The sequence below is a fragment of the Drosophila subpulchrella genome, chromosome X (genome assembly GCF_014743375.2).
Source record: "Drosophila subpulchrella strain 33 F10 #4 breed RU33 chromosome X, RU_Dsub_v1.1 Primary Assembly, whole genome shotgun sequence".
Taxonomy (NCBI): Eukaryota; Metazoa; Arthropoda; class Insecta; order Diptera; family Drosophilidae; genus Drosophila; species Drosophila subpulchrella.
Window position 1 is genome coordinate 7159407 of NC_050613.1, and position 16976 is coordinate 7176382.

Sequence of the window (16976 nt, forward strand, 5' to 3'; positions counted from 1 at the left end):
GAAGGCAGTTTTAAATATTTGTTTATCGTTTAAAAATATAAATAAATAAAAAAATGACATCTTCGTAAAAAGATCATAAAATTGTTATTATTTATTATTCTTAGTGTAAAAGGCTTAAAGCTAATGCAGGACCTTATTTAAATATTGATATTTTTTATTTTTTTAAAAATTACTGCAAAAAATCTTTAATCATTATTTTTAATATATATAAAAAATAATATATACCTACAAAATATACATAAAATATATGCCTTTGCAATTAAATTTTAAATTCATTCAACATGTGCATACGTTTTACCATGTATTTTTTAAGACTCGAAAAAATAACATTTTGCAATTCTTTAAAGCACTCGATTTTTTAATGTTTTTTCGGGAATATTTCTTGCTGTGCACCCCCATATGTGTGCCCTCCTGCACATGTGTGTGTGTGTGTGTGGGGGGGCTTAAATACGAGTGCATGTAAATGCTGTCGCCGTGGCCAAACAATAGCTGCTAGTTAGTTTGCTGGCCGCTTGTTTTTTTTGCAACTATTACGGCTCGATCTTTGACCCCCCTTCCCCTTCCTTTGCACCACACTTACCCCCAATGGCCATGGTTTTTTGTGTGTTGCATTAATTAAAACACAATCATCGCAAAATTATGCATGCCGCTGCCTCGTCGACAGGCTGAAAATTATTTATTGAAGGCATTCAAATAAATTACAATGGCCCAGAAAACCACGAAAAACAGCATCCATGGATATTTGGCAGTTGATTAGCTACCAGAAAATGAAGCCAAAATTGGCAAAACGTCAACGGATTCAGCCATGACGTGCAATTATAAATGCGAACATTTTGGACATATAGAAGGAAGCCCAGGCAGATAGTCAAAAAGTTATTGGGTTGAAACCAAAGTACACTTTATCAATAGTAAATAAATAAATAAAACTTATTAAAATCTCAAGGGATAGATAACATTAAGGATTTATTAACGATTTAAAGTAAATATAGTAAAAAAGCTATCAATTCATTTAAATATTGTAAACAAATTTAACTATCAAGAGCTTTGAAAGGCGCCCTCTGGCGTAGAGTAAAAAAAGCTAGAGTACTTCAAACAACAGGTGGCGCTAAACAAAGTCAGCAAGGGAATTTTTAATGATATGGGGTTTTTATTAAAAGAAAATAGTGTTAAATGATTAATAATATATTATAAAAATAATTGTGGCTCAAATCATTATCTAATTTCGATATAAGCCTTACTAAATTCATATTAGCTTGTTACTTTATTTATAATGAAAATTAAACAAAGTACATATGTATATAAGATGGCTGCAAATAAAATAAATACACGAGTAAAAGAATTGGCATATGTAATATATAATATGCTTTCACTTTAAAATTAAATGAGTAGTGATGGCTGTAAAAATAAGTGTTATGGCTACCCAATAAGTAGATACATGTAAGCTGTGACAACATTTAATTGAACAAGGTTAATGACAGCTCACTCTGCAGCATACTATTAATTTAAATGCATTAAAGACCGCATTTGCGACTAAGCTGTAAGTACCAAGCGAAAAAGTTCAGAAATGCAATGGAGCTGCAATAGCGATAATGACAGCAACACGAAATCGGTTAAGTCAGGATAGCAACAATACCAATTACAGATGCGTCGATAATACAGTGGAAAAATATAAATAGGAGTATATTCTGGAAAATTTTTAGTAATATCTAGTCAAGAAACTTTAGAGGTACCTATGTTTTTTTCAATAAAAACAGCATAGCAACGTGTTAAAATTTCATGTTTTTAATCATCACACTTGAGGTGTAAATAATAATAACTTAGTATCGGACTTATAGATTTCTTTCCCAATAAAAAACAAGGTAGAACGCTTTAGTCGAGTGCCTCGACTATCAGATACCCAGATACAGATACTAAGCTAAAGGGAGCAAAAGGGAGATGGAGATGTACAAGCAGCAAGGCGAGATTGTAATCCGCACCCGCCATCTTAATACATGGTTATGTGGACGGAAGACAGACTTAAACTTTTTTATATTTAGCAAGGAAAGAATTTATCAAAAAATTAAAAATAATATTGAGAAAAATAATTGGAGTTACAAAAAAAAAATCTAAAGCTTATTTTTAGAAATTTGGTAAGAAAATTCGGGAAAAAGTAGGTCTCCCAACTTAGCAAAGCATTTTGTATATAATTTGATTAATTTTAATATCAAATCCAACCAAAATCTTCAAAAACTAAATTTTTGGTATTTTTTCTGCCTTCTGTTGTTACTCTTTCCAATATAAACGTTAATATGTGACAATTTTGCACACTCAATTCGGGAGTTAAACTATTTAATAAGCCATTACTTAGTGCCTAATGGCAAAAGGTCTATCCAAAAATATTTTACAGTGACATTATTGAAGAACATTCTAAAAAAATTGCATTCAAATATTCCATTAAAACTCGCTGAGATCAAGGGTTAAATGGAATTCTGCAAAACCCACTTAACCTAAAAACTATAAATGCGACGAAATCAAAATTGATACAAAATATAGAGCCCGTTTGATTTTTCAATTTTTTTTATTTTAAAAGTGTACGAGGTGCCCAAATATTTATACCAAAATTTGAAAGTGTTTCCTATTCAGTTCTCACAACTCTGTAAAAATGGTGCATGTTATTGCTTGTGTAAAGCTACAAATTGAGATAACTTTACCAAAGGGGCCCCCAAACTCTTTTGCGCTGGCTCCCATGCAGGCGGCACCAAATACTAGTTGCATTTTTTAACAGATCATTTGGGGCCAAGTCCTTATTCATCCTTTGAAACCTGCGCATGAAGGGTATAAAGCCGCGATTCTTTGGCTGAAAAGAAGGAGGTCCGGCTTTCTTTTTGACGAGCTTCTTGATTGATTTAGATGGCTTCCTTTCCTTTCTGTTCCTGGACTCCCTTTCACGGGCATAAGGAGAGCGAACTGGACTACTTTTCACCAGGTCAGATTTATCGGGGCTGTCCCCATGGGACTTACTCTCAAACACTTGAGGTGCACTTTCCAAAACGGCCCCAGGTTCCTTCTAACATACGATAATAATTGCTACATATTTTTCGTTATTAAGATATTTCTTACTTACCATGTTTTCAAAGCGTTCCTTTTCTTGGAGGGTCAACTGGTTCCATTCCCTAGCTCCGAAACGTATCAAGTCATGTGGGAAAATTCCGCAAAATCGCTTTTTGAACTCGCTAAGGAAGTTAAGGTACCCATTGATTGTACTTTGGAACTTGTAATTTGGTTTACATGTTTCCATTTCTATCTTTTTTCCGTCCATACTTTTTATTTGTGTAAAACTAAAATTTTGTTCCCCTTTCACGACACTGTTTACAATTGAATACTAATGCGAATACTGATTCTGATTGAGAAGCTGTTCTCATAGCTACCTCGATATTTTTATTTATTTACTAACCATTTTGAATAAAAAACAAGAGAGAACGCTATAGTCGAGTTTCTCGACTATCAGATACCCGTTACCCAGCTAAAGCAAGTAAAGCGCCACCTACACGCGATTTCAATATATTGTTATGTGGTTGGCAGAAAAATTTAAGCGTTATGGTCGTTTGTTGGCGTCAGAGAGGGCGTGGCAAACATTTTTTTGGTCAGTCGATAGGTAATGACAAAACTAATACATTTCAGTTAACATTTTTTTTCTAGCATGAAAATTGTGGGCGCCACAATTTGGAAGGTTTGTGGGCGTTAGAGTGGGCATGGCATGTTCGCTTAAAAAACTTGCGCTGCGCACGAAAACAAGGAATCTAAATCTAAAAATATCAGCCCTCTAGTTTCTATAGTTTTCGATATCACAGCGCGCACACGGACAGACAGACATGGCTAGATCGACTCGGCTAGTGATGATGATCAAGAATATATATACTTTATGGGGTCAAAGATGCTTCCTCCTATCTGTAACATACTTTTCCCCGAATACAACATATTCTTTTACTCTACTTTTGATATACGTGATATGGAAATTTCTACCTTTCTCGATCTTAAAAATGTCTATTGATATGAGTATTTTTTTTTCTGTGCCTATAAAGACTCGCCAAAAAACCATTAACCCCGAGTGCGGAAGGACGGCTTCAAGGGCGGACATTGAAAATCAAAACATGAATGCCAGTAGAGCACTTTGCAGTGTTGTCGCGAGAGACAGTGGCAATGAGCCCCAAACTGTAAATCGTATTAAAATAATTACATTTAATTGCGGCCGATCTCTCCGCTCGAAACTCATTTGTTTTTATTAACGCCACATGTAATTGCAACCGATGCAGTTGCAACTGCACATTGCACATTGCACGTGGCATGTGGCACGTGTCCAGCCAGAGGGAAATTTCCCGGACGTCTGGGATTGGATTTGGCCGGGTTAAAGGCCGGGTCGAATAGTTAACGATTATTTAACCAGAAGGAATTAACCTCATTTTCATGGTTTCATAATTAATCCAATTTGTTCAACATATAAATTTCGCAGTCTCGGAGTATTTATTTTTCTTGTTTTTTTCGACTTCCCCCCCCTGACCGATCATAATTGGAAATTTATTATCCACTGCGGAGTTGTCGGCAGGGGAGTGTTGCTGTAATCAATATGCAATTGTGTTGCCCTCTCTTTCCCTATGTGGATCTTCCCTCTCTTTCGCCGGCCACGCGGCGTATACGCAATGCGGACAATCAGCAACACAAACAGGAACAAGAACAACTTAATACGCTGCCACAAACAAGGGCAATTATGAAACGCCAGCACTTATGCCCAAGAGATGTGGCTGCTGAGGGGTTGGGGGTGGTGGTCCTTAATAGGTGGTCCATGGTGGGTGGCAAGGTCCCGCCCAGTATGGTATTACGAATTTCCCAACCAAAACAGGACATTTCTTGAACAGGGTAAGTTCAGGGAAGTTTTCCGCGCCAAAGCTATCGTGTCCCAAAAGTTTTCGGATTTGACGAGCTATGTTTTTCGAAGAACTAAGTTTAAAAGCATCCTTAACATCTGTTAAGAAAAGTAACTGTTATTCTGGCAAATGCATTTAACATTTGCCTTACTGTTATGAAACTACTTACTTAACATCCAGAAACCCCCTGAAAATATCAACTACTAAAATTGGTGGGTTACTGTTTAGGGCGCCAGGAAAGACAAAAACTCATTTTACCCTTGCAAATTTTAATATTTGCAAAGAAAATGTTTTTCAAAAAATTAAAAATAACATTAAAAAAAAAAGTATGGCGCTTAAAAAAATAAAAAAGCCTATTTTAAGAAACTTGGTAGGGGAGTGTAGGGTGTTTTAAAAAGAAAATACAGCAAAAAAGTAGATGCACTTCCAACTTAGCCAATCGATTTGTACATAATTTGATTAAATTTAATATCAAATCCTACCAATATCATCAAATAGTATATTTTTGGTATTTTATCTGTCTTCTGTTGTTACTCTATCCAATATGAACGTTCATGTGTGACAATTTTGCCGCATTTACATGTTATACTATTTAAGTAAGAGGGAAACAACCATAAATTAGAGCCTAATGGCAAGGAGTCAATCCAAATATATTTCATATTGAAGAACATTTAAAACAAGAAAGGAAGTTAGCTTCGGCAAGCCGAAGCTTATATACCCTTGCAGCTATAATTATTAAATTTAAAAACACAAAAAATGATATTCCCAATAGTATAAGATAATATGTCACAAAACACCGAAGCTATAATTTGTTTCATATTATTTTCCTACCAATTTTCCGATCGTTCCTATGGCAGCTATATGATATAGTCGTCCGATTTTGATAAAATTAAATTCGAAACTCAGAACTAATTAAAAAATGTTATTTCCAAGCGTAGGAGGTTATATGTTAAAAAACACCGAAGCTATAATTTGTTTCATATTATTTTCCTACCAATTTTGCGATCGTTCCTATGGCAGCTATATGACATAGTCGTCCGATTTTGATAAAATTTAATTCGAAATTCAGAACTAATTAAAAAATGTTATTTCCAAGCGTTGGAGGTTATATGTTGAAAAACACCGAAGCTATAATTTTTTTCATATTATTTTTCCACAAATTTTCCGATCGTTCCTATGGCAGCTATATGATATAGTCGTCCGATTTCGATAAAATTTAATTCAAAATTCAAAATTATTTAAAAATTGTTATTTCCAAGCTTAGGAGTTTATATGCTAAAAAACACCAAAGATATAATTTTTTTTCATTTTTTTGTCCGATTATTCCTATGGGAGCTATAAGATATAGTTGTCCGATCCGGCTGGTTCCGACTTATATACTACCTGCAAAAGATATAAGACTTTTGGGAAAGTTTCAGCTCGATAGCTTTAAAACTGAGAGACTAGTTTGCGTAGAAACGGACGGACAGACGGACAGACGGACAGACGGACATGGCTAGATCGACTCGTCTAGTCATGCTGATCAAGAATATATATAATTTATGGGGTCGGAAACGTCTCCTTCACTGCGTTGCAAACTTCTGACTGAAATCAATATACCCTCTGCAAGGGTATAAAAATCGAATTAAATATTCCATCAGCATTCGCTGAAATCAAGGGTTGAATGGACTTCCGCAAACCCCATTTAGCCATATATTAATACTGAAATTTAGAAATAGTTCCTATCCAGTTCTCACAATTCTGAAAAAATGGTGGATGTTATTGCTTGTGTAAAGCTTTAAATTGAGATAACTTTACCAAAGGGGCCCCCAAACTTTTTTGCGCTGGCTCCCATGCAGGCGGCACCAAATACTAGTTGCATTTTTTAAAAGATCATTTGGGGCCAATTCCTTATTCATCCTTTGAAACCTGCGCATGAAGGGTATAAAGCCGCGATTCTTTGGCAGAAAAGAAGGAGGTCCGGCTTTCTTTTTGACGAGCTTCTTGATTGATTTAGATGGCTTCCTTTCCTTTCTGTTCCTGGACTCCCTTTCACGGGCATAAGGAGAGCGAACGGAACTACGTTTCTCCCGCTCAGATTGATCGGGGCTGTCCCCATGGGACTTACTCTCAAACTCTTCAGGTGCACTTTTCATAACGGCCCCACGTTCCTTCTAACATACGATTGTTAATAATTGCTACATATTTTTTATTACTAAGATATTTCTTACTTACCATGTTTACAAAGCGTTCCTTTTCTTGGAGGGTCAACTGGTTCCATTCCCTAGCTCCGAAACGTATCAAGTCATGTGGGAAAATTCCGCAAAATCGCTTTTGTAGTCCTTTAGAAAGTTAAGGTACCCATTGATTGTACTTTGGAACTTGTAATTTGGTTTACATGTTTCCATTTCTATCTTTTTTCCGTCCATACTTTTTATTTGTGTAAAACTAAAATTTTGTTCCCCTTTCACGACACTTTTTACAATTGAATACTAATGCGAATACTGATTCTGATTGAGAAGCTGTTCTCACAGCTACCTCGATATTTTTATTTATTTACTAACCATTTTGAATAAAAACAAGAGAGAACGCTATAGTCGAGTGGCTCGACTATCAGATACCCGTTACTCAGCTAAAGGGACCAAAAGAAAATGGAGATATGCAAGCAGCAAATGCGCCACCTACCGGCGGTAGACAGAATTAAGCGTTGTGGGCGTTAGAATGGGCGTGGCAAATTTTTTTTAGATCAATCGATAGGTATTGACGAGACGAATACATTTCAGTTAAAATGTTGTATCTAGCATGAAAATTGTGGGCGCCACAGGCTTGGGCGGACTGTGGGCGTTAGAGTGGGAGTGGCATATTCGCGTAACAAACTTGCGCTGCGCTTAAGCCTACGGAATCTAAATCGGAAATCCCATTTCTCTATCTTTGATATTTACCGAGATATCCGCGTTCATATTTACGATTTTACTTTTTTTAGGTCAATCAGTAGGTATTGATGAGAACAATACATTTCAGTTAAAATTTTTGTTCTAGCATCAAAACTGTAAGAGCCACAGTTTTGGGCGGCTTGTGGGCGTTAAAGTGGGCGTGGCACTCTTCTGAAACAAACTTGCGCTGCGCAGGAATCTCAGGAATCTGCGTGCCAAATCCCAGTATTGTAGCTCTTATAGTTTCCGAGATCTCAGCGTTCTTACGGACAGACGGACAGACGGACTTGGCTAGATCGACTCGGCTAGTGATCCTGATCAAAAATATATATACTTTATGGGCGACGAATCTAGTATACCCTTTTACTCTACGAGTAACGGGTATAACAAGAGAGAACACTAAAGTCGAGTGGCTCGACTATCAGATACCCATTAACTTTTTAATATTTAGCAAAGAAAGAATTTATCAAAAAATTAAAAGCTTATTTTTAGAAATTTGGTAAGAAAATTCAGGAAAAATAAGATGGTCTCCCAACTTAGCAAAGCATTTTTTATGTAACTTGATTAATTTTAATATTAAGTTTTACAGTGGCAATATTGAAAAATATTAAAAAAAAATAGCATTAAAATTTTCCATTAAAACTCGCTGAGATCAAGGGTTAAGTTGAATTCTGCAAAGCCCACACAACCTAAAAACTATAAATGCGACGAAATCAAAATTGATACAAAATATAGAGCTCGTTTGATTTTTGAATTTTTTTTATTTTAAAAGTGTACGAGGTGCCCAAATATTTATACCAAAATTTGAAAGTGTTTCCTATCCAGTTCTCACAACTCTGTAAAAATGGTGCATGTTATTGCTTGTGTAAAGCTATAAATTGAGATAACTTTACCAAAGGGGCCCCCAAACTTTTTTGCGCTGGCTCCCATGCAGGCGGCACCAAATACTAGTTGCATTTTTTAAAAGATCATTTGGGGCCAAGTCCTCATTCATCCTTTGAAACCTGCGCATGAAGGGTATAAAGCCGCGATTCTTTGTCAGAAAAGAAGGAGGTCCGGCTTTCTTTTTGACGAGCTTCTTGATTGATTTAGATGGCTTCCTTTCCTTTCTGTTCCTAGACTCCCTTTCACGGGCATAAGGAGAGCGAATTCGAATACTCTTCTGCCGCTCAGATTGATCGGGGCTGTCCCCATGGGACTTACTCTCAAACTCTTCAGGTGCACTTTTCATAACGGCCCCAGGTTCCTTCTAACATACGATTGTTAATAATTGCTACATATTTTTCATTACTAAGATATTTCTTACTTACCATGTTTATAAAGCGTTCCTTTTCTTGGAGGGTCAACTGGTTCCATTCCCTAGCTCCGAAACGTATCAAGTCATGTGGGAAAATTCCGCAAAATCGCTTTTTGAACTCGCTAAGGAAGTTAAGGTACCCATTGATTGTACTTTGGAACTTGTAATTTGGTTTACATGTTTCCATTTCTATCTTTTTTCCGTCCATACTTTGTATTTGTGTAAAACTAAAATTTTGTTCCCCTTACACGACAATGTTTTCAATTGAATACTAATGCGAATACTGACTCTGATTGAGAAGCTGTTCTCACAGCTACCTCGATATTTTTATTAATTTACTAACAATTTTGAATAAAAACAGGAGTGAACGCTATGGTCGAGTGGCTCGACTCTGAGATACCCGTTACTCATCTAAAGGAAGTAAAAGGGAGATGCAGATATACAAGCAGCAAAAGGAGATTGTAAAGCGCCACCTGCAAAAGAGTCGAAATTTTATCTGTACGCCTTGATTTGGCTAAACTACTATTGAAACTCCTCTTAAAAAGAGGTTATTATTTGGCTAAAATCGGAATACCATTTTCCCGCTCTACAAAATCCGTTTTTTGGCGGTAATAATAATAATAAAGGTCCGAATGAGAAGAGTCATACCTCGTTGAGCTTGTTGTTCAAGTTCCAGTCCATTGACATTCAAACCTAATAATTTTTAATTTTTTCCAATTTTTTGCAAAAAAATAAAAATAATAATGATGAGGATCGTTAGCATAGGCAGCTAGCTGCTCAAAACAGTCGGTCCTTTAGCTGTACGCCTTGATTTGAATAAACTACGATTGAAAAACCTCTTAAAAAAGTTGTATTTTCTAGTAGCATTTTCTCAATATTGAGAAAGGTCTTATATAAAGACAATTGTTCGACAAAAACGGAAAACACTACGTGAATGGCTGCTTTATCCAAACCTTAAAAAGTCGCATTTATTTTGACAGTCATGATCGCATCGGTTTGTCATAACTCTGATACAAATCCTATCGAAGCAATACAAAGTCCAACAACACACTATGGGCTTGAAGAGCTTATCGAAGTTTCGCTCTGGTGACGCTAAAATTCCCAAGCAGTTTTAGCGCTGCCTGCAGTTATACCGCTGACCAAGGCACCGAGACATGCAAATACAATGTGTGTTGTCATAATGACGAGAATTAGACTTTTTGAAGTCCAAGCCAGCATGACTAAAGACCTTCTCTTTAACAACAAAAATATGCTGAATAGATCGTGATTCAGTCCTGCTTTTGACATTTCAAATAATATTTATTTTTGGGAATTTTTAAAAACTTAACAATTATTACTACTCCATACACTCCCCTATTTTTTTCATAATTATCCAATTTAATGGAAGAGAGAGGACACAAATTTATATTTATATTATATATCCTGTAGCTATCGTTGGAAGAAAAGGTGAAATAGGTCATATATTTTTCAAGATGTATGCTTGTATTTCGATTGCTAAAGATAGAAGGTGGTTCTCGTTAGTTTAATAAAATCAACCAGCAGAGCCAAGAAAAGGATTTTAAAATGTTTCTCAAACACTTTATCGTCAACAAATATAGAAATTTTTAAGGGAAATTCAACAAATACTTTTTTTGAGTTCAAAACTTTGATTTTTTTTTTTTTTACATAATTTTTAATAATTTTGAATCTTTTCCCGATATGATTCTCAATGTCTTCCAATCAAACTGTAACCGAAAATCGTATTTAATATAGGAAGGTTATGCAAATTTATTTCCTTGAGTCAGATCAAATCTACAGTTGCTGGTTTTCGACTAACAAGTCATGGCATTCTAAAAAAAACAATCTGTAGCCTAACATATTTTTATAAATTAATTTGGTTATTCAAAACATGACTGTTTGAAATAAATCAATATTTAAGTAAGAAAATCAAAGATTAAAATTGACTATCTGCTATGTGACAAACAGTAACGGATCCAAAATTTGGTCCCCCTCGGATATAACAAAAATTTGTTGAGTTGAAATTAAGCATTTGGAGTAAAATAAATATTGCATATACCTTTTAACCCGAGTTGGGGGGATCTATCCCCCATATGCCCCGTGGATCCGAGCATGGTGACTAACTATTTTTTATGATAATTCTAACTTATGTTGGTAAGTTGGGGAGGAGCTTGTATAACTGACCGTGTGGCCCAATGGATAAGGCGTCGGACTTCGGATCCGAAGATTGCAGGTTCGAGTCCTGTCACGGTCGTCGTACAATTTTTTTTATCCAAATGTTCTGTAAGCTTTTTAAAATATTAAAATGGTTGATACCAGCGTTATTCTTTTAAGGTAAGCAGCAATACCATCCAGTTGGCAAGCCAAATTGAAAGATTGCCGGACATTGTTCATAAATATTATGAGTCTCCCTTGAAAAAACCTCTCAGCCTCAGTTAGAAAAAATGATCAAGGTGGCTTAATAATTATCCGAGCTAAGACCAGCAACAAGTATCCTATGGATTCCGAAAAAAAGTGCTAGAAACTCAGGATTAGCCGAGACTCAGTCCTTGAGCCGCTATACGAGTTATTCGAAGAGAAAAAAATATAGAATAAATGGTTTAAGAGTGACAAGGGTCAAATTAACAGAAGCTAAGAGCAAACAACAATTTAAGGATTAACTGCTAGTAGCTCTCTTTCAGTTTTCATCCACTTTTTCTTAAACTTATCCGAGTTTCACACCCAACCATAATTATTGAAAACACGAAGGAAAATCTCTTCTTTCTCCAATGCGCAGAATCCGGGAGAAATGGGAAAATCGCTGCTAATAAAAGTCGGTTAACAGTCGTTCAAGATGTGCCGGCTTTTATTTTGGACAGCGGTATTGTATCCGAAATATCAGCTGAATTTTGAGCTGAAGCAACACACTTAACCCTTCATCCGGTTTTTTCCCCCATCCAGATCATCAAATAAATCTCAATTACGCGAAGTAACAAATCACTGGCAGTGCTAATGTAGGTAAAACACAATAAAAAGTTTTAAGGATTTTCCACAAGCTCAACGTGAAGTATTTGTTTTCATTTAATCAAACGATGGTAAAAGAATGGGGTCTATTAAATTTATTTTGCCCGTCTTTGTGCAGATATAATGTTTAAAATACTAAACAACTACAAAGTTTAGCATGAAATGAAACCACTATTGATTGCCTAATAAATTCCTGTTTAATTTTTGTTGTATTTCTAAATACAAAAAATATATCAAAATGATTTCTTAAAAATAAACCAACATGTATATAAAGGTATATCAAGTACTGAACAAAAACAAAGGTTAAAAGGAAGTAGAACCCACTTTAGTTTTCCTAAAAAAGTTTCTAATTTATTTCCGTTGTCTTTCTAAATTCAAAATAAAAAATTAAATGACTTTTTTTTTGTAATACACCCGCATAAAACATTAAATTACCCAGAAAGAACAATTTTAAATTGGATAGGCATTAGAGCGGAGTTAACCCACAGTTGCCGTGCTCTTGTTTTATTAATTTGCGAAAACTCACAGACAATAAATCAACCTGAGTAGCAGCTATCTTATAGCCGGAACATCAACTATATTGTTCGGTTTTTTGTTGGGGGCGAGGCGAGGAAGTTTTGTTTTTGTGTCGCATACATTTCGAGGCTTCCGGTTCCAACGTCTTCATTTTGCAGTCATCACGTTTCACCCCGCTTTCTCTTCCGTCCCCCATTCCTTTTCCACGCCCCCGCCCCTGGCACATTTTCGCCTTTTAATTTCGCACTTGGGTCATTTTGTTGTTTGGTGTGGATTATAAGACCACTTCATATTCATGCAACTAACAACGGACGGAGCCGGAGCAAAAAAAAAAGGGGCTCCCCCCCGGAAAGCCAGACATTTGCTACTTTGGCAGTGGCGGCCGAAAGGGGGGTGTAGGCATAAAAACCAGCTGCCTCTTGTATTTAGCCACAAAAAAGGGCTCGCAAGGGGAGGGGTCGAAGGCGAAGAACAACGGAGGCAACAATAAACATTCGCAACGACTGGCCGGCCAAGTGCAAGCTGACCGAAATGAAAGACCAAAAGGTTTTCGCCTGGCCAAGGGGCAAAAAAAAGTGAGTGGGAAGTGAAGGAGGCGAAAAGGGCCAGGCCAAAACGGTCTTGGCCCGGAAAAACACTATTTGCACACGGCAAAAAATGGTACAAAAAAATATTAGGCTAGCAAATTTAACTCAATTAATAAGTGTAGATCTAGATTAATTACATTATTCCTTAAAATTAGCTACGATTTTTATATTTTCCTATATTATGATTGTATAAAAAGCCACATAAATATTTTAAATGGAAATACAGAGGATTGAAATCACTTCTAAAAGCGCCTAAAAGTATGCAGTGACTTATAAATATAAATTCTGCACATAGTAGTAAATTATCGCATACATTTAGGCACAGTTATAGGTGTATTTAGAACACTAGTGGTTTCTTTCTCATCACTTTGCATATTTTCAAGTGCAATTTTGCATAATATAAAAAATGTTTTTTGACTAAATGTTATACTATATCTGGAATTATGGTATTTTTTTCCGTCCACAAACACTTCAATGTCTGCCATTCATCGTCGCTGGGACAACATGATGGAGTAAAAGAGAAAAGCACACGGAAAACACAGAAACAGTAGCTCACAAAAGTAACAACTTTACTTTTTACTGCCTTTTCTGCCGCACGCTGCTTGGTTACCCCTTTGAATTCATACTGCCCTCATTGGCAATCCATTGAAACATTGAAACCTTATTTATCAATCAGAGAGTCAAAAATGGTTGGAACTAGCAGTTGAATGGGGCTTTTTGAAAGTTAAAAACTCTTCCATAGAAAATATATTTGTTAGCATTTCATTCCAATAATGTCACATTTTGTCTGCCTTTGTTTCAGTTTTTCAAACATATAAAAACGCAAATTTTAGGCGATAGAATTTCCATTGATAGAATTCACGGAATAGATCTCTGCGGCACCAAAAGTTCAATAGAAATAAAAGGACAAGCAACTGACTTATAAATAAAATTTAAGTCCGCAAAAGTTCCATAATGATTCTGTGTGCTTTTTCAGCATTGAATAATTTACCAGTATTAAAAAGTAACAGAAGAACTGTAAAAGGGACCTATAAACATATAAATAGATCATTTCATGCAAATTAATTTTCTTAAACATGTATGATGGTAAAAAGAATAGTAATAACAAACGCTAGCAGTAAAATATATCAAATATGGATTAAGAAATGATCGTTTTATAAGGCATGAAAACAAAATGTTAAATAGGAACGGTTTACGCTGGAATACTTGGCTTAAAAATTATCCAAAAGCCCTGCTTGCCCAAGCTGATTTTCCGTAAGCTCTATTAAGAACTATCATCGGGTTCTCTTTGTTGTTACCCTTGACCCTATCCCACCCCGCCCCCTTTTCCACCCAACGCCCAGTTAAGCCGTATAATACCAACTTAGAAACACCGCGAGGGGAAAGGGAACTCAAGCTGCCAGGGCAAGCGCCTTAAATAACGGGGAAAAAGTTGGTGGCCTTTGTTCCACGTCCGTTTTGTGGGCCACATTATTGATATCAACATTTATACACTGAGCAAAATTGTCAGGAGTAAAAATGTTTAATAATAATAACAATAGAAAGTTGTAATAAGAAACAGAAAATAAACTACGTCGAAATAGTGGATTTCGGAACTAGAAATGGAAGCTTAGGTACTTTGCACTGCAAATGATTTTTTAATGGCATTAACAATTTGCATTAATATTTGGCAAAAATATATAAATATAAACTATATTAATGTTCCATGGGATTCATTTATTAAAATTTGTACGAAAATAGCTAAAAATATAGCATACTTTTAAGCACTTTTAAGAATCCCATGGGATTCATTTATTAAAATTAATTTGAAATAGCAAAAAATATAGTATACTTTTTAGCACTCAAGAAAGTTCTTCAACGAAAAATATATGCTTAAATCCAATATAATGTGACTAGAATTAATTTTTTCAATGCACATATACATATAATTATAATTCTTTATTTTTGGCTTTGCTAAATTCCTGAAAAAAGTTGAGAAAAACCGGGGTTATAGTTCACAGCTGTTCATTTGTAGCGCCTTTTTTTCAGCCACTTGTTTTGCGACCCGTCCAGTTTTTCCGTTCCACTTCCGCTTTTGTTTCGTATTCGCCGTTCCCCTTTTATACTTCCCTTTTTGTTTTTTTTTTTTGTAGCGACTTCCTGCTTTTCTCTTTGGTGTTATTGTTGTTGATAATTTGTTGACCATCACATTTTCCGCACATTTTGCGTCTACATTTTATTGCGGACTGCAAACTTGGAACTTCTTCATTTGGCTCCGACTGTCTCTTTCTTCTGCGAAATGTCCATCTCTTTCTATTCGGCTGGTGCTGTCCCTGTCGCACGCACTTCATGCATTATTTAACTATTTGCTGTCCGCCATTCTCTTCTGCATTTTGCTCTGTTTTGTTTTGTTTTGTTTTAATTAAAAGTGCTGACCGCCAAAGAGCTGTACCTAGTTTTCCCCCGCGTTTTCCGTTCTGTGGGTTTTTAGTGCCAGCCCCCTCCCCTCCCCCCCACATTTTCCGACCCCCCTTTCCCCCTTCTCGAGGCATGTCTGTGCATTAATGTGGCTTATAATCAAGATCCGGCAACAAAAAGCGTAGCAAAGTGGAGTCGAGTCAAGTGGAATGGAATAAAAAGTTGTTCGTCCTGCTTTTTGGCCACATCAAAGGCAAGGCCACTCCAGCCCCTATTTTCACCATCACCCCATTTCAGGACCCATCCTCATCCATCCATCGATTGTGGTCGCATTTTGTTGTTTATGTTGTATTCCATTTCGGCCCGTCGAAACTTTCATCATCCGCTTATCTCCGTTTGCGGTTTTCATATATCCCCGGTACACTAGATGGAAATTCATAAATATATGAAAGAACTTCACATGGTTAGGGATAGAAAAAATATATTTTTTTGTCCTTTACTAAAAGAACAAGACTAGATTTACTCCATAAAGCAGAAACATACTTGTAGTTAAGTTGGTTAGTAAGTTAGTAATTGGATGAAAGCGGCCGGCAGGCGAATGAGTAATGTTGACGGTAATTGACAGATCGGTAAGTCGATCCACTGAATAAATCCTTTTATTAAAAGTAAGGAGCTGTGCCGTTTCCGACTCAACTTTCCTAAACAACTTTACGTGTTAACTCGTTCCCAAAACGCTACCTTTTATTAGCCTTACTTTTTGAGGCCTCTGAATAAATTATAAAATTAAAGTAAGCTAAAAATTAAATTAAAAATGCTGAGATGAAGCTGTTTATTATTAAAGCATATACATACAATCCATAATTTCTTTAAGCTGTTGTTATTACCTAATACGTTGACTTCATCAAATACTTTAGTGAAAAAATTTAAATTTATTCAAATTAAAGTAATACTTAAATATATCATTTTTAATAGTATTTAAGGTGAACACAAGTATAATATTTTTTTAGGTAAGCCAAAATAAAATAAAGACTAACTTAATTATTATCATTATATAAACCAAGAAAGGCAACATTTTTTTTATATTTTAAAGATTATGTAACATTAAATAAATATATTTCATTCCCAAAAGCTTTTAACCCAAATGGATTGTAGTAACTCGCACCATTTGCTCTATTTTAAAAGATCCCCCGAGCGAATACCTTGACCCGCTGACCCCATTCGCCGACTTTCGCTCAATTCATTTCAATATTTCCCGATTGTGGGGATTTTCTTGAGGTGAGTGGAACTAAAAGAGAGCCTGGTGGGTGGGGAAAACTCGAAAGGGGCGGATGGAAATTCAGGGGGCAGACAAAAATGGGTTAGGGAT

General features: G+C 35.9%; 3 protein-coding genes and 1 non-coding gene across 5 annotated transcripts; 1 reads left to right on the plus strand and 3 right to left on the minus strand.

Annotated features, from left to right (window-relative positions):
• Positions 1 to 2560: 2560 nt before the first annotated feature.
• Positions 2561 to 3359, minus strand: LOC119557540 (protamine-like protein 99C). The gene is made up of 3 exons (XM_037870311.1): positions 3104 to 3359; positions 2691 to 3046; positions 2561 to 2633 (listed from the first exon to the last, which is right to left on the minus strand). Coding segments are annotated over exons 1-3 (552 nt in total). The 5' UTR covers positions 3299 to 3359; the 3' UTR covers positions 2561 to 2632.
• A 3145-nt stretch (positions 3360 to 6504) lies between these two features.
• Positions 6505 to 7378, minus strand: LOC119557608 (protamine-like protein 99C). Its single transcript, XM_037870413.1, has 3 exons — positions 7116 to 7378; positions 6699 to 7054; positions 6505 to 6641 (listed from the first exon to the last, which is right to left on the minus strand). Coding segments are annotated over exons 1-3 (360 nt in total). The 5' UTR covers positions 7119 to 7378; the 3' UTR covers positions 6505 to 6640.
• A 1198-nt stretch (positions 7379 to 8576) lies between these two features.
• Positions 8577 to 9402, minus strand: LOC119557474 (protamine-like protein 99C). 2 transcript variants are annotated; one of them, XM_037870243.1, is made up of 3 exons: positions 9124 to 9402; positions 8707 to 9059; positions 8577 to 8649 (listed from the first exon to the last, which is right to left on the minus strand). In XM_037870243.1, coding segments are annotated over exons 1-3 (549 nt in total). In that variant the 5' UTR covers positions 9319 to 9402; the 3' UTR covers positions 8577 to 8648. The 2 variants fall into 2 exon arrangements, with proteins under 2 accessions (XP_037726171.1, XP_037726170.1); XM_037870242.1 differs by having other exon boundaries at positions 8707 to 9062; positions 9124 to 9398.
• Positions 9403 to 11288: 1886 nt separating this feature from the next.
• Trnar-ucg lies at positions 11289 to 11361 on the plus strand. Its single transcript has one exon. It is a non-coding gene; the product is annotated as a tRNA-Arg (tRNA).
• The last annotated feature ends 5615 nt before the right edge of the window (positions 11362 to 16976 follow it).